Source organism: Manis javanica, chromosome 10 (genome assembly GCF_040802235.1).
Source record: "Manis javanica isolate MJ-LG chromosome 10, MJ_LKY, whole genome shotgun sequence".
Classification (NCBI taxonomy): domain Eukaryota; kingdom Metazoa; phylum Chordata; class Mammalia; order Pholidota; family Manidae; genus Manis; species Manis javanica.
This window is the reverse complement of record NC_133165.1, coordinates 109,848,640-109,873,652: the sequence shown is the minus strand read 5'-3', so window position 1 is coordinate 109,873,652 and position 25,013 is coordinate 109,848,640. Positions and strand designations below refer to the sequence as shown.

Genomic DNA, 25,013 nt, shown 5'->3' with positions numbered 1-25,013 from the left:
CCTAGCCATGACCTTCAGCCTTGACTGTCAGCTTCCTGTGCCCACTCGATAGACAATAATTTCCTGGGCTCCCTGACCTGGGGACACCTCTTCTCTAGGCCTCCCCAAATCAGGCCTGTGAGGGTGTTCAGAGGCGGCAGCTAGGCCTACCTGCCCCATAGTGGAGGACAAAGGAGGGCCCCATTTGCAAGGGGAAGGGGATGAGACCCAGAGAAGGTGGAGGGCATGGGCAGTCTCGCAGTGAGTGAACAGGGCCAAGGACTGCCGCCAGGTCTGCGTGACTCCAGGGTTTGTGCAGCATGCAGAGGAGCTGGGCAGGCAGCCACGCATACGGGAGCCCCGGCCCTCCCTGTGCGGGTCTGAGGGGCTCAGGGTAGAGAAGAGGCCCGGGAACAGTGATGGCCCATGGGTGTGTCCCACCTCCAGGGGCTGGGTCTGTCAGAGAGGGCCCCAGGGGAGGGCACTGAGCAGCTCCAGTCTAGTAGGGTGGGCAGTGCCCGGTGTAGGCAGGCAGGAGGTGGGGGGACCCAGCGCCAGGTCAGGAGGCCTGGGGAAAGCTCATCCTCGAGGAGGAGTTGACCTAGGAGAGTAGCCCCTCCATGGGTGCCCACCAGAGGGGTGAATAATTGAAGGACAGGTCACAGGAACCTGCCTGCGTCACAGGATGCCTTCCCCACAGGGTCCGGTTACGCCCCAGATCACATTCTGACATCCCTGGCTGGTGAATAATTAAGCCACCACCTCCTTGGCCGGCGCTCCATCTCTGGGTCCCACTGTGCGGCTTCTTTCACTCCCCCTGGGCAGCAGGCACGGGAGGGTACCAATCACCGGCCCCGCCAGCACCAGCAGTCCCCTGCTCAGCAACTGGGTGCAGCCTGCTCCATGGCCCCCGAGATGGACCAGTTCTACAGGTCCACCATAGCCATCTACAAGGTGAGTGCAGGCATAGACCAGGCCCAGGCCCGAGCGGCCCCGGCCACGGCTCGAAGGTCGGCCCAGCCCTGGAAGACAGAGAGCATGGCTGCAGCATGTTCTGGAACAAAAGGCTGGGAGGCAGGCTGGTCTGGGCTGTGGGCATGGGGCTGGGGATCCCGGGGCATCGGCCATCCCAGCCCCAACCTGAGGCTCCCAGGGTGGGAATTTGTTCACAGTCCCCCAGTGACAGGCCTGCCCAGGCGGCACTCAGCCCCAGCCCCAACTCCTACACTCCGGGTGCGGCAGGACAAGGCCCCGGGTGGCTATCGCTGGGCGCAGGGGTCCCACACAGCCACCTGGCCCACGAGTGGGGAGTTTCTGTCTCTTCATCCCTGGGTCTCTGTGTGTCTGTCTGTTTCCCTGTCTCTGTGGCTCCGTCTCTCGTTTCTGACTCAGACTTCCTACTTCACTCCATGGGGGCTGCTGCACCTATTGGGTATCTCCTGTGTGCAGGACCCTTTCACATGTAAGCCTCAGGACACCCCACCTGTGAGGTAGAAAATAATCACGCCACTTGATAGATGGAAAAACTGAGGCCAGAGAGGTTAAACAGCTTATTCAAAGTCACTGAGGATGAAGAGGGGCTGCTGGGATTCAAACCAAGACTCAAGTCTAAGTCCAGGTCCAGGGCTGCCTCCACCACCCAGGGCGCTTTCCCCTGGCCATGGCCCAGGGAGGCCAGGGACCCCGCCACAGCCTTGTTCCCAAGGGGTTCTTCTTTGAGGAGGGCAAAATCTGTCCTAGCCCCTGAGGTGTTGGCAGCCCATGTGTCCAGCCCCGTGAGGCCTGGATTCCGGGCAGGGTTGAGCCCCATGCGGCTGGGTGCTGTGACCAACCGTAGGCATCAACCCAGAGTGGGGAGGAAGCCTTCCAGGTACCCTGTCTTGGGAGCAGGCCCCCCGGGGCGGGTGTGTGAGTGGGAGCTGGCCAAGGGGACCCAGGCCTGGAAGAGGGCCCCCAGGGATGGGCTCTGGGGCCTCTGCAGCCAGCAGCCAGGATTCGGGGTGAGTCCAGGTGTCTAGGTGGGTCCCCTAGGCTGAGGCTTCTCACCGGGGCTGCGGGTGCCCTGCCCCTGAGCCTGGTGACTTGCCTCCGCCCGCCATTCCTTCTTCTCCTCCCAATCTCCACTCCCCCTCACTCTGTCTCCGGCTCCAGAGCATCATGGGGCAGTTCAACCCCGCCCTGGAGAACCTGGTGTGCTTGGGGCACAACTACCTCCGGGCCTTCCACGGTAAGTGCCTGCTGTGGGGCACCCCAGCACCCCGCCCGCCCGGCCCCTCCGTGCAGACACCTGTGCCCACCCGTATCTCTGCACCCCCATCAGACACTCCCCTACATACACCCCCTCACCTGTGCACACTCCTACCCTCCACCCTCACCTTCAGCCCTGTGGCCAGAGACCCTCACACCCACACCTCTGGGCCCGCTTCCTCCAGGGCAGGCCTGCAACCGCACACATGTCCCTGTTACCTTGGTGCTGTCAGGGAACCCACTGCTGCCCCAGGCCTCTCAGCACCCCCAGCCTTACATACCGCTGTTAGTCCACACCTGACTGGCCCCCCACCCACACACCTACAGCCCTGCCCACGCCCTCCCGTGGACACACACAGATGCCTGCACCCCAGCCCATGACATATGCCGAGGTCCTGCTCAGCACCAGGCCCTGTGCTGGGCGCAGCTGTCCTAGGCCCTGTCCTCTGTTCTGTGTCCCTTTCTCCTCTGGCCAATGCCACATAACACACACCACCTGGAGCACCCGCCCCCCCCCCACACGTCCCTACGCCAGATCCCACAGTTCCCTGCCACACTCTCTCCTAACAAAGTGGGGGCCCCCAGAGGGCGGGTGCAGATGGAGGGGGGCCAGGGCCGGACCCAGCCTTTCTCCCCGTGCAGCCCTGTCTGAGGCAGCTGAGGTATACTTCAAGGCCATCCAGAAGATTGGGGAGCAGGCCCTGCGGAGTTCCACCTCACAGATCCTGGGTGAGGCTCCCCTTCTGCCCTAGGCCCACCCCACTCCCACCTCTTCTTGGGCCTGGGGCCCCTACTGATGGCCCTGCCTCCCTCCAGGTCTCCGGCTACCCAGGCCCCCATGCCTGTCTCCCTGGTGCCTCCCCTCGCCCACGGCTGGCCTTGCCTACCATCCCTGGCTCCCGGGTGGTCTCCCTTCATGCCTTTCCCTTCCCAAAAGTGTCATCCCCACCACCTCCAGATATGGGCCTGGCAGCCCAGGGCCCGGTCCTCTGTTCTGGAGCCCAAGCCCCTCCCCACCACTCCCTGCAAGGCTGTTCCAGGGCAGGGACAAGCGCCCAGAGCCATATGGGAACCCCCTGGACTTTGATCCCAGAATCCAGCTTGGGCCGTCCCTGGCAGCTTCCACAGGCCGCCTCCACTGAAGCCTCTGCTCTCCCTGCCTCCAGGTGAGATCTTGGTGCAGATGTCAGACACCCAGCGACACCTGAACTCTGACCTGGAGGTGGTGGTGAGTATCAGGCCCCATGGCCTGGAGAGGTTACTCGGGAGACTGGGCTACGTTCCAAGGAAGACAAGGGCCCGACCTCCCATATCCTCTCTCAGGGAGGACGTCCTGGGCCCTTAGTGACACGACAGCAGACCCCTCCCAGGGCCAGGCTCTGCTGGGCACATTTCCCTACCGTGTCCCATTCAAGCTGCCAGCAACCCAGGGAGGCAGGTGCCATTCCTGTCTCCATTTCACAGAGGAGGAAACGAGTCCCAGAGATTGAGTCACTCACCCCAGATCCCAGCGAGAGGAGCGAGGAAGATGAAGGCCTATCACCCAGGTGCCTGTGGCCCAGGCCTCTGCCACTCCCTCCTGCCCACAGAGCAGCCAGTGGTCTGCTGGTCACACCCACAGGAAAAACCCATCCATGCCCCTGCCGCCCACAGAAGTCCCCTCAGGGAGGGATTGCAGGCCCTGTGGTGCCCCCCAGTCACAGTCCAGCCACCCTGAAGAGCTGCCCTCTGCAGACACAGCCTGGCGTTCCCAGGGCTGGGCTGCTGTCACACTGTTCTCACGGCCCAGACCCTTCCCACCCCCCACATCCCACCAGCCTGTCCAGCACATGCAGACTCCCCTGACCCTTGGGCAGGTTTCATCCCTCCTCCCTCTGGATGCCTGCAGATGCTTCCACCCCTTCTTAGCACACGGTGGTTAAGAGAGCGAGTTCTGCAGCCAGAGCACCCGGGTTCAAAGCCCAGCTCCCCCAGGGACTGACTTATGACCTGGAACAGGCTACTGGACCTCTCTGGGCCTCAGTGTATCTGTCTTTGAAATGGAGACGATCTAACTGCCTCATAAGAGTCTTGTGAGGATTCAGTGAATTAATAAGAAGAAACCGTTTACCCTGGCACCAAAGCCCTCACCAGAACTTAGCTATGATGATTAGAAGTAGAATTCACCCCCTTGTCTCCATCCCTGCCAAGACGGGGTGCTCTGCCAGGGCTGGGCTGGGGCCTGGCACTGAACCAGGCTTCAGGGACTGTGGAAGGAAAGGGTAAACTTTGGAAAGGGATGGGGCTTGGCCAGATGGAGAGGGGAAGCCAGGGCTCCCCGTGAGGGTGCCGCGGCTGAGCCTGTGCGTGAGCATGACGTGGGGCAGCGTGGAGAGTGGGTGGGGCCTGGCCGGGAGGGGCCCTGGCAAGCTCAGTGGGAAATGTCACTGGTTGTGACAATACATGGTTCTCAAATGCATGTGGGGGAAGCCCTGAAATTCAGGGTGTTGTTGGTGGGCAGCACAAATACTTACCAGTTTGGGTACTATGTTGAAATGCGAAACAGTTTTGCCAGCAGAAAATATGTATCCATGATGAAACTGTGGCCCCCGGGCTATCTCTTGGACACTTTGAGATGCAGCAGTGAGTGGGAGCTGCCTCCTGGGGTTTGGCGGCGAGTTATAGAGCCTCTGACTTCCTATCATTCCTCGCCTGTGTTTGATGGCTCTCCATGTCACTTGTGGCACACCTGGTCTGGGCAGGCAGCCTCTGTAAGGAGAGCTCCTCTCTCTGGGCACCGGTATCTTGGGTGTGACAACTGGGAGGGCCTGCAGCCAGAACCGTGTGGGGCTGAACAGGCCAGAGGCTGCCTTACCCCTGGGCTCATTCATTCATCAACTATTTACTGCCATGTGCCAGGCACTGTTGTAGGCACTGGAGACACAGCAGACAAAAATCCCTTTCCTGTAGGCACTGGAGACACAGCAGACAAAAATCCCTTTCCTCTCCAGGAGGGGAAACTGACAAAATCCCAGACAGATAAGTGACTATATATGTGATAGGCTAGAGTCAAAATATGCTCTAGGGAAAAATGGAATATGGCAGGGGGATGGGAGCTGTTGGAAGGATGAAATTTTTAACAGGTTCTTAAGGGAATCAGCACGCATTAAAAGGTGACGTTGAGAAAAGACCTGAGGAGGGTGAGGGAGTTAGCCAGGGAGACATCTTCAGGAAGAGCATTCCGGGCAGAGGGAGCAGCACTCAGAAAGCCTTGAGAGGCGAGACTGGATGGGGGCAGAAGGGTGAGTGGAGTTGATGATCGGCCGTTGACAGGGCCGGCGTGTGGCCTTGCTGGGACTCCGGCCGTTCCTCTGAGTGTGCTGAGTAAAGCAATGAGCACAGCTAAATGTGGATACAGAAGACCTCACTGAACAAATTAGAGCTGACTGAATCATTATAAGGCAAACCACCTTTGAAACAACCCCCCAGGTCAAGAACTGTGCCAGCCCACACCCTGCAAAATGCCCCTCCCTGTGCTGCCATCAGTACCACAGCCCCTCCCTCCCTCTAAAGGTGACCCCTGATTGGACACTTCCTCCTTGTCCTTTGAAACTGGTCACCCACGTGCCCATCCCAGACACAGGAGTTTGGTTGGCTCTTTTTTTAAAAAAAGAAAAAACGTGTAGTAGCCTCTCAATCTCCCGGCCCACCTCCATGCCTTCTTCCCTTAGTTTGCTGAAGGCCCTCAGGCCTTTTGGCTGTTTGGTCTCCCCGCAGTCTGGAAGCTGCTGACGGCACATTCCTGGCGCAGTTCAGCTGGGTCCTTTGGCCTCTGGATCAGACTCAGGTCCCACCCTGTTGGCAAGACTCGAGGGAGCGCTGGGTTCGGCCACCAGCAGGCAGTCCTGCCTGCTGTGTGTACTGGGATATTCACAGCGGCCGAGGCCCAATGCCTCCAGCTCCATTGGTACATTGGAAGTTAAGGAAATGCTGCTATTCTGATGTTCTTTCACGTACTAACTGGAATGTCTCTACACAGAAGCTCTTTTCCTTATCTACTGTTTGTTGCCCAGTGGCATGTTCTCCATGGGAAAGGCGGGGGAAAGGCTTATTCACTCCCTTTACTTACCAGCCTTGAATGTCCTGAATTTGCTCCCTGTCATGCTCTGAAGGTTACATTAAATTTTTTACTAGAACCGTTACTGTAGTATTTTTTTGTCTCATCAGTATCATAGATTGAAGCATCGTTGATGTTTCTGTAATTATTGTCTTTACTGAAATTGACAATGTCCCCCCTTCAGCCAGTAGAGAGAGGCCCCCTCGGCCCGGCCCCTGAGCCTTTCCGGCGCGACCCCACCGGTTTCGACGTCTTCCTTGCTGTCTTGCTTCGCTTAACCTCTTCTGTATGACACCAGTATCTCCTTTGCTTCGCATCGAGAATCCTGATTCTCAAGGATACAGAGAATAAAAGAACTAGAATATCCCTCACTTACTCCTTTGCTTTTTACAACAGTCTCTAGATAACAGTATCAATTCTACCACCATAGACATAATTTCCATAAACAGTTAAAATGTGTTTTGCATTTGCTTTTCCCATCCTCCCTCCATTTCTGAAATAGTTGTGCCATGTCTGCATTCCCAGAACATAGAGCCGTTACACACCTTGGCATCCCCACCCCCTGCACACTCAGCCTTCATGAATCTTCATTCTACACATAACTGCCTATTGAATGTTCACCACCAATTCTCGCTGGTCATTTTGGTCGTCGGAAGTTTTATGCTGTAATAGGCCCTAAGGGAAGTGCTCGTGTGAACCATGTTCTGAGTCTGGCATGGTGATAATACTCTGTTCTTTTTATACTTGAAAGTCAGTTTTACTGGATATAAAATCCTTGGCTCACATTTTCTTTCTTTCTCTCTCTCTTTCTCTGGGGATCTTAAATATATTCACCTTCTGAGATAAAATGTTGAATGTTGCTGTTGAAAAGACTGATTATCTATTTTTTTTTCATTATAAATCACTTACATTTTTGGCCTAGATGCCCAGAAGATTTTTTCTTAAGTCCAGCAATTTTTCTAGATATGTTTTACTGTTGATCTGAGTCAATATCCTTAGTTATGTGGTTGGTATACCCTTTCAGTATGTAGTTTCAAATATTTCTGTTATGATTTCAGGAAAGTTGTCTTGAAGTATAGTTTTTAGAATTTTTTTTCTTTTTTTATATTTCTTCTTCATGTATACCTATTGTCTATATGTTAGATCTTCATAGCCTATCTTCACTATTTGTTTCTTCCTCTAAGGTATTTTTACCTTTTCCCTCGTTTCTTTTTTTCCCACTTCTAGATATTATCATTTAATGTCTAGATATAGGTTTAATATCCATGATATATATAATATATATGATATATATATTATATATCTATATCAACTTAAAATTCACCTCTTTAACATGTGCAATTAAGAAGTTTTAATATATTCACAGACTTTTGAAACCATTCCCACTACCTAATTTTAGAACATTTTCATCGCCCCACCCCCACAAATACCTTTTTGTTTCTTTTCATTTAAAAACTTTTCCTCCTTTTTGGCAACCACTTTCCGATTTCTATCATAGAGATTCAGTTTACCTGTTTTTGAATTTCATTGAACAGTATGTATTCCTCTGGGTCCTGATTCTTTCATTCAGTATAAAGCCCGTAAGACTGATTCACGCTGTTGCATGTATTGTCGCTTTGTTCTGTTTGATTGCTCAGTATCCCATCAAATGAATATACCACAATCTGTTCGTCTCTTTTTGTATCAATGTTCATTTGGGTTGTTTCCAGTTTTGGATTATTATGAATATGGCTTCTGTGAATATTCTTGTGCAAGTCTTTGTGTAGGTATCTTTTCATTTCTCTTGGATACATATCTAGGAGTAGAATTTATGGTCATAGGGTTGGCATCTATTTAGCTTTATTAGAAATCACCAAAAAGTTCTCCAAGGTTCTTGTACTAGTCTGTTTTCCCACTAGCAGTATATGAAAAATCGCTATTACTCTACATCCTTGCTAATGTTTGATGTTGTCAGCCTTTTTGTTTTAGCTGTTATAAGGTTATACTTATTAATGATTTACACATAGTCTTTGTACAGTCAAAGTATGAGTCTTTTGTCAGATATATGGTGTCAGATATGTGTATGTCATATATGTATTTTTTCTTAATCTGTAAATTGTCTGTTCATTTTATTAGTAGTGTCTTTCATGAGCAGAAAAAATTCTTATGAAACCCAATTTGGCTACTTTATTATTTTAATTTTTTCATTTTACAAAAAAAGGAGACAGAATCTGTTTGAACTCAGTAAACTCCTTACAATTCATGGCATTAATGCTATACCACTAACCAAAAAAAGCCAAAAGAACACCTGTGGGCTCTGCCTCTACTCATTTGGGAACTTTTTTAAATGGTTTGTGCTTGTGTCCTATCCAAGAAATCTTTGCCTACCCACCCCCAGGGCAAAAATATCCTCCTAAATTTCCTTATAGAAGCCCTGTGTTCTGGGCTTTACCTTTATTTCTATGATTTGCCTCAAAATGATTTTAATGTATAATGTGAGATAAAGTCAGGGTTCATTTTCCCCTATACAGATATTCAGTTCTTCCAGCACCATTTTAAAAAGACTTTTCTCTCCCTATTGAATTAACTTGGTATATTGGTCAAAAGTCAATTTGTCATGTAAGTGTGGGTCTATTCCTGAACTCTTTACCCTGTTCGGTTCATATGTCTATCCTTACACCAATACCATACTGTGTGAATTATTATAACTTCATAGTAAGTCTTAAAATCAAGGAGTCTGAGAATTTTGTTCTTTTTCAAAATTGTCACACATTCAAGATCCATTGCATCTCCATATAAATTACAGAATCAGCTTGCCACCTTCTTTAAAAAACCCTATTAGAATTTTGATAAGGATTGCATTACTCTGTACGTCAACAGTCATCTTAACAATATTGAGTCTTCTGCTCCAGGAACATGGTATATCTCTCCATTTATTTCTTTCTCATAGCAATGTTTTGCCATTTTCAGTATAGCGGTCTTGCACATCTTTTGATCCATATATTCCTAGATATTTGATATTTTTTGAGGTTAGGTTAAATTTCACTCTCCAATCGTTACTGTTTGACTTATATTGTAGTAGGACCACTCTGGCTCCTGCACTAAGAATATAATACCAGCAGCAGGACGCAAAAACAGAAGCAGGAAGACCAGTTCGGCGGCTGTCGTAATAATCGAGGGGAGGGTAGATAATGGCCTGGGAAAGGGCGGCAGCAGTGGTGGTGATGTGAGAAGAGATCAGATTGAATGTAGAAACAATAAGCTTTTCTGATGGTTCGACGTCAGTTGCCAAAGAAAGAGGAAAGGCTAAAGCCTCAAGGTTTTAGCCTGAGCAACTGCAAAGGTGGAGTTGCCATTAGCTGAGATGGGAAAACTCGACTGTGGAGCAGTTTGTTCGGGTAGAGGGGAGAGATCAGTTTTAGCCATGCTAAGTTTGAGATGCTTGATTAAAGAACTAATCAGAATGTGGGATCATCGGTTGTATGTATGAGACTGAAGTTTGGGGTTGCAGTCTGGGCTGGGCTGTATGTCTGGGAGTTGTGAGCATATGGACAGCACGAACTCCCTGAGGGAGTGGGTGTAGATAGAGAAGGAAAGAGGCCCTAGGCCTGAGCCCTGGCGCAACCCAACCTTAGGGGATCAGGAGAGAAGAGGGCATCAGCAAAGTTCAGAGAAGAGGTGGCCAGAGGATGCAAGGAAAACCAGGTGAGGGTGGTGAGCCTAGAGCCGACGGAGGGATGTGTTTGAGGAGGAGGGAATAGTCAACCACATCCAGTGACAACGGTGCCACCCATTGGATGAGTCCTGAAAATTAACTTAGCAAACGTGGGGTTTCCGTGATTTCGGCAAAACCATTCTTGTCTGCACCATGGGGCATAGCTTGATTGGAGGGGATTCAAGAGCAAATGGGAGGAGAGGAGTTGGGGTCAGCCCACAGAGACAATGCTGTCGAGGCCAGATGGGGTGGGTGTTCCTTGTATAGATGACAGAAGAATTACTTGGGAGTTACTGGGATAACTCGATACATAAACCTAGAGTGCATGTTCTCAGCAGCAGGTCTGTGCTCGGCTTCTGCACTGAGGAGCTGACAGGACCTGCTAATGAAGCCTGTGCCCAGGAGAGGGGACAGCAAGTCTCTGTTCTCACCTGCTGGGAAGTCCTCAGGCAGCCCTGGGGTTGGTGACTTCCTTGTTTCAGAAGCCACCTGCTAATTAGCCTCTACTGACTGTCCTCTGGTTCCCCCACAGCAAGAGCTCAAGTTCCCTTCAATATCAACCTCTTAATAGACCCATTTCTTCGGAAGCTTGATGAAGACAGTCCATTAACCCAGTGGTGCCCTGGCCCCACCTGATGGGAGCGCCCTGGGTCTGTATCCTGACTCAGTTCACACGCAACTGGAAGCAGGAGTGATAACATATGACATGGAACGTGGCTTGTTCATAAGTGATGTTTCCTAGACAAGAGGAGTGGGGTAGGGTGAACACAATTAGGAGAAGGGAAAAGCCCCCAACTCGACTGCTGTGCTGACAGCAAGAGCCAGCTAGGCTGCATTTTAAGAACATTTTAAAAGAGCTCCTGCACCCAGGCCTCCCTGGAGACCGAACTCCCAGCCTCCCAGGGGTCGCAGCTGGGGGCAAGTCGCGTCCCCTCCCATGACCACCTTGGTGACAGTCCCACTTTCTCCTGCATCGTCTCAGCATGCCAGCCCCTGGTCGCCTAGGTGGTCAGCTGCTCCTTTTCACCTGTCATGGGACCCTGCCACCCCCAGCTAAGGTCTCAACAGTTCTGAGCGCTTTTACTGGGCCAGGCCCTGCCCATGGTATCAGGAGCACAAAGATGGGCCAGACTTGGCGCATGCCTGAAGCAGCTGTCTGCTCCTACAGAGGGCCTGTGACTAGGAGCCAGGCCAGAAATTCTCTCCTAAGGCTGGAGGGATGGGCAATGAATGAACAAATGTGTACATATTCCAGAAACAAAATGAGGGAGTGATGGATTCTGGCTGGGGAGGCCAGGAAGGCCTGCCAGCAGAGGGCCAGGGAAGCCGGTTTTTGAAGACTGGAAATTCCAGGTGAAGGTAAAAGCATAATCAAAACACAGACTAAGAGGACATTGATATATTTTTTGAGGGTGTGTTTTGAAGCAGAAACTGCACTAAATATTTTGCATGTTTAATTGCTTAATCCTCCCTCCAACCAGGTTCTCGTATTATGCCCATTTCTGTTATGACTGGGCAGGTGCCTCATGTGTGAAGAACTTAGTGAACGATGTATTGGAGTGGGCAGTGCAAGGATGCTGGGGCCTCGGAATGATAGGACCACTCTGGTGACCCCTGCCCTGCGTCCCACACAGGTGCAGACGTTCCATGGAGACCTGCTGCAGCACATGGAGAAGAACACCAAGCTGGACATGCAGTTCATCAAAGTGAGTCTGGCCGCCCCACCTCAGGTCCCCAGCAGGAGTGCCTCTCCCCATATGACAGACGGCCACACTGAGACCTGCCCTGGGCATTGACTGGCCCCAGCTCATGCACACTCGCAGCTGAGCCCCCAGACCCCTGTCTGGAGCTGACCCAGAGGCTGAGGGTCGTGAGCTCTTTGACACGGGGCCTCCCTCCTCTCTCCACCCCACCCAAGGACAGCCGCCAGCACTATGAGATGGAGTACCGCCACCGAGCCGCCAACCTGGAGAAGTGCATGTCTGAACTGTGGCGCATGGAGCGCAAAAGGGACAAGAATGCACGGGAGATGAAGGTGCAAGGGTTGGGGCAGGACCCAGGTTCTGGGAGCGCCCCTGGACATCCTCCTGAGCTCCCCCACCCAGGCCCAGCACAATTACAGGAGTGCGGCTTGTCCACCCTCTGTGGATAGCACAGCTGGAGAGGCCAGTCAGCCCCTGCTAGGGTGGGCATCTCAGGCTTCCCCACCTTTTACTTAACTGAGAAACCCTGAGGCCATCAGTCTGCTGCTCCCGGTCATGTAGCAAAGGTGTAATACCCTGGCAGGTCCACCATCCTTCCCCACCCTCCTGCCTGCAGGGTATCCTGCCCCCTGGCTCAGGCCTGCCATCCTCCTAACTCAGGGCCGCATCCCTGGCCTCTGTCTCCTCTTCTGGCTCCTTTAATAGCTCATTTCTCTCTTCTTCAGAATATTCCTTCCAAAGTAGGGGGTTATTAGCCAACTAATTCACACTTTGATTAAACCAACCTCCCTAGGCCCCACCTCTGTGCTCAGCTCCAGGCTGGGTGCTGGGGACAGAAGGATGGCTCAGACACTAGCCTGGCCTATGAGAAGTGCCTGAGCCAAGGGGCACGCAGAGCCCAGGTCCATGAGGATGAGGATGCCTGGGAGAGGCCAAGCCCCGGGGGGCCTCCAGGAGGAGGTGGCTGGCTCAGGAAGGATAGGGAGGCTTTGGACAGCTGGATCTTGTGGTGGGTGGGATGATCACCCACCCCCTGCCTCCAGCCAGAATTCCTTTGCTGCCCAGGAAAGCGTGAACCGGCTGCACGCACAGATGCAGGCCTTCGTGTCTGAGAGTCAGCGGGCGGCTGAACTGGAAGAGAAACGGCGGTATCGTTTCCTGGCTGAGAAGCATCTTCTGCTTTCCAACACCTTCCTGCAGTTTTTTGGCCGGGTGAGCTGAGGCTGGGGGACAGTTGGTAGAGCCCTTCTAGGGGCTGTGCCCCTGTGACCGGCGGCACACAGGGTTTTCCCTCCCTTCTGCCCTTTGCCCTCCTTTCCTTCCTCTCTGTAGATATTTGTTTTATTTATTTACTCTCCCCATCACTTCTTTGCTTATAGTTTCTGTGTTTATTTGTATCATGAGATACTTACTCATTTATTCATTCATGATTTTGCTTATTCTTGTATTTATTCCCTAATTCATGCATTTATTCATTCATGTATGAACAATTTATTTTTTCATTCCCGCTTGCATATACTCACCATTCACAAATTAACTAATTCATAAGCTTATTCAATTATTGTCTGTTAATTTTACCATATTATTTAAATCCTCTATGCCCTTGCTATGTTCTATCTGTGAGACCAATAAGATTCTTTCATTCTCATTGGAATTCTAAAGGATTTTGCTTTCTGTATTTAGCTGCAGGTTGTTCAGTGCTGTTGAGTTTTTGACTATTATACCTTCTCTGTAACTATTGCCATTTGTGTACTTAATGTCTGTCATAATTCAGCCTGATGATTTTAATTTCACTTTCTCTGAAATTAATATTGCCCTTCCTACTTTCTCTTATTTCTTTAAGTGTTTTCTGTTGCAAACAGAGCTTAGTTTTTACTTTTGACCACTTTGACAGTCTATGTCTAATACACTAATTCAGAACATGCCCATCTAACCCCACAGCCAATATGCCTGTTTTATTCTTTCTGGATGACTTGAGTTAACTGTATTTACTTTATCATTTCCTCTTTTTCTCCCATTATTGTTCTTGTCAGTTTGGTTGAGTTTCTACACATTCCCTTTTCCTCTTAATCAATTTAGAAATTCTACTGTTTTCTTTTCATCTCTACTCATGTTGACCTCACTTTGTGACCCTCATAATCACATATATTTGTCTATTATCTTTTCCAAAAAATACTGACACCCCCCTGACACTACTTGGTCCTTGCTTCCCTCCTCCCATCGGATGAGGCCTTGGGGAGGTTCTTTCTGCCCTCCCTGAGGCTCTAGGATGAGGCCTTGGGAAAGATTTTACTCCTGCCTCAGCCCCCCTGACCCCCAGCTCTTGGTTTTATCAAGAGACTTCAGGACTCTTAGTTCCAGATGCTCACCAGTCATTTCAGACTCTCTTAGTACAAGAATCTTCACTTAGATCACATTTACTACCAGCGTCCCATGCCCCGCCATCATCTGCTGGTATTTCCCCCGCACACATGATCAGATACACTGCTCCCCACTCCTGTCCATCTCCCACTGTCTTGAGGTTTCCGTTTTGATTAACTGGTGTGGCTAGAGAACTGTCCTGAGAATTTTCTGCGACTCACTGAGTCCCAGCACATCTGCAAGTGTGTTGCTTTTATCCCGGCTGGTGAGTGGCACGTGGACTGGTTGACAGACTCCAGAGCTGCAGCTTTTTCTCTCGCGGTCCAAGATGGCACTCACCTGCTTTCTAGTGCTGTGAGTGGCAGATGTTAAGGCGGGGCGCCAGTCTGTCTCCTTTCCCTTTTAAGTAACTGGCTCTATCTCTGTGGTGGTGGAGCTTTTCGTCATGCCCTTGGGACTCAGGACCTAGATGAAGGGCTGCTGCTGGTGGTGCCCCTTCTGTCTGCTGCTATCTCTTTCTTCAGGTCAGAGGAGCTGTTTCCTCTTCTTTAATTATTATGTCTCCATCAACATCCCTTGTTCGCCCCCTGGAAGGCCAGTCACTGGGGCCTCCACATCGATGACCACCTCCCTCGTCATGTCTACTTCATTCATTCTTGCTCCACATTTTGAGATATTTCTCTGCCTTGACCTGTCAGGCCTTTCAGTCTGTTCTCAACAGGACTGTTCTCTCTTTTAATTCATCTGTCCAGTTTTAACCCTTAAAGCTGTGCTTTGTCTGGGTAAGAAGGTCTTTGTTATGTAGCAAGTCCTCTTATCAAGTTCTTGTTAAGCTTGTCACCCCTTTATCTCAGCCACTTGGAAGGGCGGCTGGTTTCTCCTCCCTGAGCACTGGGTCCTCTTAGGTGCCTTATTTCTTTCCTTTGCCTCCTCGTGGTCTTGTTCCCACTCTGGGTTGGGTTCAGCTACAAGGGCTCAGGCAGTGGTGCTGGCAAATGTTGGGGGACAGGGGAGTGGAAGTGGAGCGATCTCTACCCTAGTGGGACTCCCCTCTGTCCCAGGTCTTCTTGCCCATCAGCCCTTGCTCAGTCTAATCAGGGATAAGGGTTAATTTAGCTTACTCACGTGGAGAACCACTGCACATAGGGCTGCCAGGGAAGGTTTTGCAGGTTGTATACTGCACAAGGGTGCCTGGTTGAGGGGAGGACCTGTGCTATGTTCTCCAAGCTGAACACACTAGTTGTGTTTTCTTTTCTACACAACAGTATAACTCCTTTTGGGTTTCTGGACCCAGTGCCAATGCGTGTGTGTGGGAGGGGAGCCTTCCCACACACAACACCAAGCAATTCTTGACCACCAGTAGGGTATCCAAGAACTCAACTCAATTCTGACAATATCTGCTCGGAGACAGCACCAGATTCCCAGGTTAGGGCCCTGTCCTACAAGACTGCACTCCACCCCCCACTCCAGGCACCAGTCCCAGTCCCAGGCAGCTACCTGTACTTCTGACCTACTGGCTACAGACCAGAGGTTCCCACGACCTCCCCTGAGGTTTGATTACTTTGCTAGAGCAGCTCACAGAACTCAGGAAAAACTTACATTTACCAGTCTAATAAAGGGTACAAGTCAACAGCCAGATGAAGAACTACACAGGGCAAGGTCCCAGACAAAGGGGCTTCTACCCTTGTGGAGCTTGGGGCCTACTCGGTGGCACATGGAGGCGTTCTGGTTCCCCAACATGGAAGCGCTCCGTCAGAGAAGCAGGACCCCAGAGAGCCATAGCTCTTCTCAGGGCTTTTTGTGAGGGCTTCACTGCATAGTCATGATTGACCAAGTCATTGGCCATTGGCTGATTTAACCTCCAGCCCCTGCCCTTGGGTGGGGCCCAAAAGCCTCTCATTAACATGGCAAGACGCCCATTCCACCTCTAAGGCTCTGCAGTGTTTTCAGGAGCTGTGGATGAGACCAAACATACCTGGGAAATACATATTCGGTCATCTGAAGACCAAATATGCATTTTTTTTCTTTAAAGTATCGTTAATATACAATCTTATGTTGGTTTCAAATGTACATCACAAGGGTTCAGCATTCCCCATGATATTCCCCAACTTATATTGTGATTGCGAATTATTGTGCCCCTGTATCCCTCTCCCCCCAACTCTCCCCCTTGGTAACCACTGGTCATTTCTCAGTGTCCGTGAGTCTACTGTTGTTTCGTTCCTTCTGCTTTGCTTTGTTTTTATATTCCACAAATAAGTGGAATCATATGATATTTGTCTTTCTCTGCCTGTCTCATTTCACTGGGCATAATACCCTCTAGTCCCGTCCATGTTGTTGCAAATGGCAGGATTTTTTTTCTTTTTATGGCTGAATAATATTCCATAGTGTGTATGTACCACATCTGCTTTATCCATTCATCTATTGATGGACATTTAGGTTGCTTCCATATATCTTGGCTATTGCAGATAGTTTGGCAATAAACATAGGGGTGCATATGTCTTTTTGAATCAGGGATTTTGTTTTCTTCACTAAATTCCTAGGAGTGGAATTACTGAATCAAATGGTATTTCTCCAATATGTATTTCTTATAACTCATTATATCACACTAGGGCAGACTGTGTTGGCTGGAGAGCCACTCGCCACTGTTCTACCCCCCAGCTGTCTCTGTGGGCTGCACCGCCTGTGCCCAGAGCCCTAGTCCTTGCCTGGCCTCTCAGGTACCGGTCCCCAGGCCCTGCCCGCCCCGCCGTGGTCAAAGTTCGATCCTGTACTCTTCTGCAGAGGTCCAACAGGGGCCAAAGCCTCACAGGCAAAGCCTTCCTGGCATGTGGATGTGCCTGCCTGCCTGGCTGGGCCTCACTGATGACCCTCCAGAGCTGGGGTTATGGGATCTGCAGAAGGAGGGCTCTGGGACACCGTTCCTCCACCATTCCCTCATAAATTGATGACTTTGTCCCTGTGTTATTCCAATGTCAGTGTTTATTCATTCACGTATTTAACAAATATTTTTTAGCCTGACGACATGTCAGGAGGCTCTATTTCTTCTCTGAGAGGGAGTGGGTCCCTGCCCCCCACCCACCCCCCTAGCCCCCCAGCCTCTCCTGATGCCCCAATCAGGCCTCCTCTGCCTCCTTCCCGGCCTCATTGCTCTTCCCATTACTTTCTATTTCTTTGCATTCCTATTTAGTCTCTATTTCCATTTCTTTGTATTCTTGTTCAGTTTCCTAGCCACTGCCCTCTGGCTGCAAATCCTAGCAAGTGATTTCATTTCTCTGAGCCTCATTTTCTTATCTGTTAAAGGAGGGAAATAACTGCTGCTTCACAAGGTTGTGGAGCCCAGTGCAGCTCGGATCTCCTGGCACTACTGCCTCCCCTCCAAAGATGAGAACAAAAGCTATTATTCACAAGGCCTGTCTGCTCACAGTCAGCTGCACCCAACAGCCTGCAGCGGACTCCTGTGTCCCAACCTCAGGGTCCTTATGTCTGCCAGGATCCTCCCTGAGTCTCTGTCCCTGAACCCAGGGCCCTCTGGTGTGGAGCCCGTCCCCCAGGGGAGGGAGGCACGGCTTGGGCCAGGGTGATCTCACCTCCCACTGACATCCTCCTGCTGTCACTGCCACAACCAGCCCCCGCCCCGCTCTCTGCCTTCTCCTGCCCCTCCTCTCTCCCAGGTGAGCCTCTAGGGAACGACTGCTTGTTCTTCTTTCAAACAGCTTACCTGAGATACAACTCACACACTGTGCCATCCACCGACTTAAAGTGTACAACGCAATGGTTTTCAGAGTTGTGCATCCATCACCACAATCAACCTTAGAACATTGTCATTACCCCTAAAAGCCTCAGTACTCCTTAGTGGTCATTGCCCCATCCTCTCATCCCCACCAGCCCTGGGAAATCACCAGTCTATTTTCTGTCTCTATAGGTTTGCCCCCTGCACATTTCATATAAGTGAAATTATATATGTGATTGGCTTCTTTCACTGAGCATCATGTTTTTAAGGGTCATCTATATTGTAGCTGTGTTTCATTCCTTTTTAAGGCTAAATAATATTCCATTATCTGAATAAACCTCCTTTATTCATCCATTCACCAGCTGGTGGACCTCAGTGGTCTCACTTTGCTCACTACTTCTGAAAAAAAGACCTCTGGGGTTTTCTCTTTGTGCTCTTTGGCTAACTGTGCAAGGCCACGGAGCGGGTGCCCTCCTTGGGGCCTCCCGAACTACTTGCTCCTGTGATGTGAGGCTCTGAGCCTGTTTTGCTCCCTGAGGTCACTATGAGGTTTTCCACAGTGGGGACAGACTAAAGGGAGAAATTACCAAGAGCTGCAGTCACAGGCAGCCTCCTCAGGCTGGACTAGTAGAGGCCGCTCCACGGCTTACTGAACGCCAGACCCTGACCCAGCCAATATCTACTCTGACCCTCAGCATCTTCTATAAAATGGTGATAATAATTGCACCCCCCTCCCAGGGCTGTTGTGAGAATCAAATCAGATAATGCAGGTAAAGTCTTTATCACTGGGCCTGGCACAGGTAAGTGCTCAACAAAGGTTTTATTATTCCTAAAGTGACAGTCTTGAGCTAGCCTTGGTGGCAGGGATGTTTGAATAGAAAAGGGAGAGACCTCTGTAACTAGTGTTGTGATTAAAGCTGGAATTTAATTGATACAGGCACTTGAGTGGCAGCACGAGATCAATGCCATTGAAAGAAGTTTTATTATATATCACAGTTCTCAAGAGAGGTTCATACCATGCCGTGCAAGGCCATGTGGGAAAGCACCGGGGGTTGGTCAAGAGGCAGAACGAATGACGGTAAAGCGCAGTGCAGATCCTTTATTATGGTTCCTGCGGGAAGCAATGGGCAAAGCAGGGTAGGCAGGGTCAAGCAAGCTTAGGATGGAAGGGTTTGAATAATTTCAGTGAGCTCTGGGCTATAGGGGTTGCCTGTAGTTGTCTGGTACCCTGCTCTGGAGTGATTTAGGCAGGGGAAATACTGGCTTGGTGTATAAGTGGGTAAAGGAGGTGGTTGGGGATATGGGTTTTCCATTGATGGGTTTGCATGAGAAAGGTATACTCATACCCAAGTTGTTTACTATCCAGAAAAAAATCATCTAGCCTTGGGAAGGGCAGCCTTGGGAAGGATTAGCAAGGCCCCAGGATGTCAAAGCATCATAAGATACAGAAAATTAAAACCATGATTAATATATACAGCAGGTCTAACATTTAAAGTTGTTACGGACTATGTGGTCAGTCGCCGTTCTTTGTCCTTGAAAGGATTCAAGCTGAGTTCGATACTCATGTATTGGAGACACTGGAAAAAGGAAGCTCATGTGGATTAGAGGGATGGGCCAGAAAAACTATCTGTAAGGTGCCTTACTCAAACTGGCTTAAACAGGAAAGGTATTTATTACTTTAGTTACTGGGAAGTTAAAGGGTTTCAGGTATGGCTGGATCCAGGAGCATACATGCTATCAACTGAAATTTGCCACTCTGTTGCTTATGATTTCCTGTGTTAGCTTCACTTTATCTGTTTAGGAAACGCCATGAGGTAAAAGAGTCTATTTTTCCAGATTGTTCCAGAATACATTCTGCCTTTGACAAAAGACGGGTAGGGTTGGGCTGTGGGGAAACACAAAATGACATGGTGATTTTGTCTGCTTCCAGCGGGAAAATCCCGGTCATCCTCAGCTCGCAGGGCTCAAGTTCCCAAGTCCAGGGTGCCACTTTTGGGTCCACAGGATTCTGGACGGGGGGAGCTCAGGTCTGGCTGACTGACCCCTGTGTCTCCATCCCGCCAGGCCCGGGGGACGCTGCAGAACCGCGTGCTGCTGTGGAAGGAGCAGGCGGAGGCCAGCCGCAGCCCGTCGCGCGCGCCCTCACCGGGCCTGCTGGGCCCCGTGCTGGGGCTGCCCTACCCCTCGGGCCGCCTGACGCCCACCCGCTTGGACATGGTGAGGCCCTGGCCGCCCCTGCCGCCGTTCGCGCCCCCGCCGCCCCCGGCACCCGCCGCTGCTCCCTGGAGCCTGGGGCCCCCCGCCTGGAGCCTCCTCCCGCCCAGGGCCCCCGTCTACGCAGCGCCCCTGGGCCGGCCCTTCCGTGCCCGCGCGGTCTCGGCGCCCGCGAGGTGGCTGGGCCGCAGGCCCCGGAACCCGCACACGGGCGTCCGGGACTGGGGGTGGGGGCTGGACTAGGGCGCCGCCCCTCCCGCCCCACCGCCCCGGCCGTCTACCCCCCAGCCCCAGAGGCCTCTGGGAGAGTTCGGCGCCCCCCGCAGCCGGCACGGCTCCGGCTCGTACGGCCCCGAGAGCCCCGAGGCGAGGTCCGCGCCCCAGCTGGAGCCAGAGCGCCGGCCCCTGCCCCGGACGCCGTCCGCCTGTGAGTGCCGGGCGCAGGGGCGGGCCCGGGACACGCTGGGGGCCCGGACCGGGAGAGGAGCTGCAGCGGGGGGCGGGAGCAGACTCGGGGAGGCCTCCCCGCCCACGTGCCGCCGCGCCCCCCGCAGCCTCGCTGGGCACCAGCAGCGGCCCGCGCTCGCGCTCCAGCTCCTTCGGCGAGCGCTCGGACGGCGGCGGCAGCACCAGGCGAGTCCGCGCCCTCGTCTCCCACTCGGAGGGCGCCAACCACACGCTGCTGCGCTTCGCGGCCGGAGACGTGGTGGAGGTGCTAGTGCCAAAGGCCCAGAATGGCTGGCTCTACGGCAAGCTGGAGGGCTCATCCACGTGAGTGGGAGCCTCGGGGCGCAGGGTGGGGGGCAAGGAGCGCCCCGGAGGCTGGGCTCCAGCTCCCACTGGGACTTCCCGCCTCGCCCTGAGGCCCGGGACAACTCTCCCCTCCCCCACTGCCTCCAGTTCCATCCGGGTAGGAAGAGCTTCCTCGCCAAGCTCAGGGTGGTAGCAGTGGATGGGGAAATGGGAAGGTTTCCTTACAAGTGGGGAACATTGCAGAAACCTGTTGCTTGAGCAGGACTGTGCGCTTGACACTGAGGGAGCAGGCAGCTTCCCCTCTGTACCCTCAGAGTCCACGGAGCTCTGGTGTACCTGGAATTGGGCCCCCCCAAGGTCAGGCACAGAGGCCGTGCAGGGTGGCTCACCTCCTTGCAGACCCGCAAGCTGCAATTCCCTAAAGAACCGAAGCAAGTTGTGTTTCCCACCGTGAGTGGAAGGAGGAGGCTGGAACGTGCGTGCCTTGCGGTCACTGCCAGCCTAGAGGAGAGCAGGGCTTGGCCACCAGAACAAGGAGCATTCAGGGATCACTCCTTCTGCCAGAGGAGAAGGGAAGGTGGGAGCTTGCTGGAGCCAATCAGTGCCCCCAGCAGGACTTTATGGGCAGGAGACTATGCGATGCCCACTCCCACTCATGTTGCAGGGGAAAAGGAATGAATGATGACAAGAAAAGGGGCATGAATTGAGATGCATAGACAGAGGAGCCAGCAGGTGCACACACGGTGGCCGTGTGCGTTAGCGATAGCACACGGGTGGAGGGATGGAGGAGTGGTTGCGTGGGCAGGCGGATGCGTGTTTCTGTGAGCCGACAGTAGATGGGCTGGACTGAGTGGTTGGGAGCAGGCAGCAGGGACTGATGTGAGGTGCACGCATAGACTGCTGGGTGATTGGAGAGGTATCTGGGTGGGCTGATGGAGGGGCAGGCAGGTGGGCGAGTGCTGATGGGTGCATTAGCGAACCAGTGGCCCATGGGTGGTGGCCCACGTGGATCATGAATGGGATGATGCGTGGATAGACGGGTGGACGGCAGGTGACTACCTAGATCAGGAATGGAGGGATGCGTCGGTGGGTGGTGAGATGACTAAGAACACGAACTGTGGAAACCCCTGCTTTGCAGACCCACATCTTTTCAGCTGCCCTGAAAGCCTCCACAGCAGGTGTGTAGCGAACTTTCCGGCAACCCGATTATAAAACCACCTAGCCCGGTGCTCTCAGACCGTGTTCCTGGGACATCATTACTCTTCCTGTGGTTCACAGGTTAGGGAAAGTGATGGCAGGTTTTATCCACAGGCACTTTATGGTGAAAATGGAAAACATACTGAAATGGTTTTGTTCTGTCAGTTTGGGTTGAAATGGCTTCCAGTAGCTTTAAGTGAGACCGTGGTTGACTGGGCTTTGGGAATCTAGGGTGGCTTCCCGCCCAGACTTTTCCTGGGTGTTCTGCAGGAATCCAACGGGCCTGAAAAGGCCGAGGAGCTTTCGTCATAGTGCCTCTCCCCCAACCCCAACTGCAGGGGAGGTGCAGTAGGGAGCCTGCAGCCAGGCAGAGACCCCAAGGTCAGGGTGCTTGGGGTCCTGGAACTAGAGGGCCTGGGATGGGGGAAATGGCTGGGCAGTGGAGGAACGAGCACTGGGTCGGTGGACAGGCACCCTGGGCTCCGGTGCTGCTTCCTCCGGGCTCCTGCAGTTGCCCGTAGTCCCCCCACCCCGCAACCGCCCTGTCCCCTTTGCCCGCACCCTGGTTCTCAGGTCTGTCTTCCTGCCAGGCCAGGAGCCTCTGGGGGCAGGGATGGGGCCTGGCTCTCCAGCCCTCCGTGGGGGAGGCTCAGTGACTCAGGAATGAGGTGACACCACATGTCCTCAGACACACTGCTTTCCATCTCGGGCTCCCAGCGCCTCCTCTCAAGGTGCTCCAGCCCCTGGTGCAACAGGAGGCTGGACAGGTGGCCTGGAATGTCAACAAAGCCTTCGTTCGAGGGATTAAATGAGTTACTCTTGGCAAAGCCTTCACATGAGGCCTGGCACCCAGCACTGCCCATGATTGTCTGCTTCACTTAGAAGCGTTATTTGAGCACAGCCTTTTGCTTAGGGGACCTCTGTTTCCACCCCGCAGGAGCGGCTGGTTCCCCGAGGCCTACGTGAAGCCTTTGGAGGAGGTGCCCATGAATTCCGGGAAGACCTTGACCCCAGTGGCCTCCATGAGCTCCATGGGCCCCATGAATGAGCTACCTTCCAGGTACCTGGGTGGTCAGAGGTGAGCAGGGGTGGGGACTGCAGTGGGCATGGCCCCACCCACCAGGCATGGCATCTGTGAGTTGCAGTCCTGAGAACCCCAAGCCAGGTTCCAGGCTGCACCCCCAGCCCTACATCTGTCCCCTTGCCTAGCAGCCCTGCCTGTTCAGCCCCTAGAGGAAGGCTACACGTGAAGGTCATTGTGTCCATCCTTCTGCCTCCTCTCAGGATTGCCTTCAAGCCAAGTCTCCTTTTTCCCATGTGCAGGGGAGGAGGCTGTAGGACACTCAGGAGCCAGAAGATGGGGTCAGTGCAGCAATACCTGACCCCTGACCTCTTCCCTTCCTTCTTTTTTCTGGATTCAGGTCCTACCCACTCCGGGGCAGCCACAGCCTTGATGACCTCTTGGACCGACCAGGCAATTCCACGGGGCCCTTGGAGTACTGGGATGGCCAGTCCCGCACCCGAACACCAAGCCGGGTCCCAAGCCGGACCCCCAGCCCTGCTCCAACACCCTCGCCTGGCAGCCGCCGAAGTAGCATGGGCAGCACGGGAGTGGCCGGTGATGTCAAGGTGAGCTCCCTCCCCCTGCCTGTCCTCAACCCTGGGGTCACCCAGCAGGCAGGGGGACTGGAGCCCAGGTAACCCTCGCTGCCCTGCCCGTGGCTGTCTGATGGGGGACCCTTCCACCCGGCCCAGTTTGCCCATCTGCAGGGAGGGGTCAGATGGGCTTTGGGTCTGGGGCAGAGGGGTGGTAGGAAGCATCCCTCTTAGGGCCTGGAGCCCCAAGTGTCCTGCTGGGACCACTAGAAAAGGGCAGCCCTCCCTGCCTCCCAGGGAAGGCAAGACCAGGGTCCTGAGTGTGAGCCTGGGCTGGGGCTGGCCCAGGGCAGGGCAGGGATGTGAGGCAGGGAGGGCATCTCCCCATGGGACAACCCTGTTTTGTCCTGGGCACGGTCGTTAGCCCTGGACGATGGTACCCTGGCCCGGAGGCTTCACAAGTCTGACACCTGCAGGATATTGGGCTTTAGAATGCTGTGGCCTCAATTCCCAGAAGCTTGGCCCTGCAGGGGCCTCTGGTCCATTCTGCCCCTTGGCATGGGGAAGAGCCAGGCAGGGGCTGGCTTGCCCCTCTGCCCCCAACCTGGCCCTTCCTCCACCCCCACTGCAGAAACTTATGTCCTGGGAGCAGCACCCCCCAGAGCTCTTCCCCCGGTGAGTCCTCAAGCCAGCAGGGGTCAGAGGGGACAGGGCTCAGTGGAGGGCTGTGGGGACAGACAAGGGTGGGGGAGGTGGGGTGATGTGTGTAATAGGGCCGGGGTGACATGGACTCAGGAGCCCAGGCGCCCCCCTGGACCCACAGCCACCCAGGGGCCTGAGCCTTCCTCACCGCCCCCCACAGAGGCACGAACCCCTTTGCCACTGTAAAGCTGCGCCCCACCGTCACCAACGACCGCTCCGCGCCCCTCATCCGCTGAGGTGCCTTCTCCGTCAGGGGTCTGAGGTCGCCCCCACCATGCACCTGCCCAGGGGCTGCCCAAAGCTGGTGGCAGCAGAGGATCCGAGCAGTGGGGGCCCTGAGACGGGGGGTGGCTGCCCTACCCCAAACTGCAGCCCCATCCCAAGCAGCTCTAAGGCCTGGGGTCTGGGGCCTTCAAAACAAAGCAGACAGAATTGAGGGTTGGAACCATTTCTTCCCCTCCAGGGGCCCCAGGACTCTCCCTGGGGGGCCTACCTCATGCTCATGCCCCCCAACCTCCTTCCTCCTCTGCCCCAACAGGGAGGAGCCTCTCCACCCCCCACGCTGAACACGTCCCTGGTTAACTTTTGTAAAAGATGAGAAATAAAGTGGACACACAGTAGAACTGGTGCTGTTTGATTTGGGGGACAGGGTCAGGGGTTGGGGATGGAGACCTATGAAGAATGGAGTCCAGGAGGTCTTTAAGGTCATAGGGGTCTCCCTGGGAGGCCTTCTACTCCCAG

General features: G+C 53.2%; 1 protein-coding gene across 3 annotated transcripts; it reads left to right on the top strand.

The window, feature by feature from the left end:
- The first annotated feature begins 799 nt into the window (after positions 1–799).
- Positions 800–24,886, top strand: BAIAP2L2 (BAR/IMD domain containing adaptor protein 2 like 2). Of its 3 annotated transcripts, none has more exons than XM_037006994.2 (14): positions 800–933; positions 2,131–2,206; positions 2,869–2,955; positions 3,393–3,454; positions 11,651–11,722; positions 11,935–12,051; positions 12,785–12,931; positions 19,875–20,027; positions 20,313–20,451; positions 20,579–20,795; positions 22,912–23,052; positions 23,396–23,603; positions 24,202–24,245; positions 24,433–24,885. In XM_037006994.2, exons 1-14 carry the CDS (start codon positions 883–885, stop codon positions 24,506–24,508), a joined length of 1,590 nt encoding a protein of 529 aa, XP_036862889.2. In that variant the 5' UTR covers positions 800–882; the 3' UTR covers positions 24,509–24,885. The 3 variants fall into 3 exon arrangements, with proteins under 3 accessions (XP_036862889.2, XP_036862890.2, XP_073069968.1); XM_037006995.2 differs by having other exon boundaries at positions 22,912–23,034; positions 24,433–24,880; XM_073213867.1 differs by lacking the exon at positions 22,912–23,052 and having other exon boundaries at positions 24,433–24,886.
- Positions 24,887–25,013: the final 127 nt, after the last annotated feature.

What these genes read in the sequence shown, in the direction of transcription:
- BAIAP2L2 (XM_037006994.2), top strand. Translation starts at nt 883, where the DNA reads ATGGCCCCCGAGATGGACCAGTTCTACAGGTCCACCATAGCCATCTAC. An exon ending in TCCTGCAGTTTTTTGGCCGG is followed by an intron (nt 12,932 to 19,874) that starts GTGAGCTGAGGC and finishes CCATCCCGCCAG; the next exon opens with GCCCGGGGGACGCTGCAGAA. An exon ending in AAGCTGGAGGGCTCATCCAC is followed by an intron (nt 20,796 to 22,911) that starts GTGAGTGGGAGC and finishes TCCACCCCGCAG; the next exon opens with GAGCGGCTGGTTCCCCGAGG.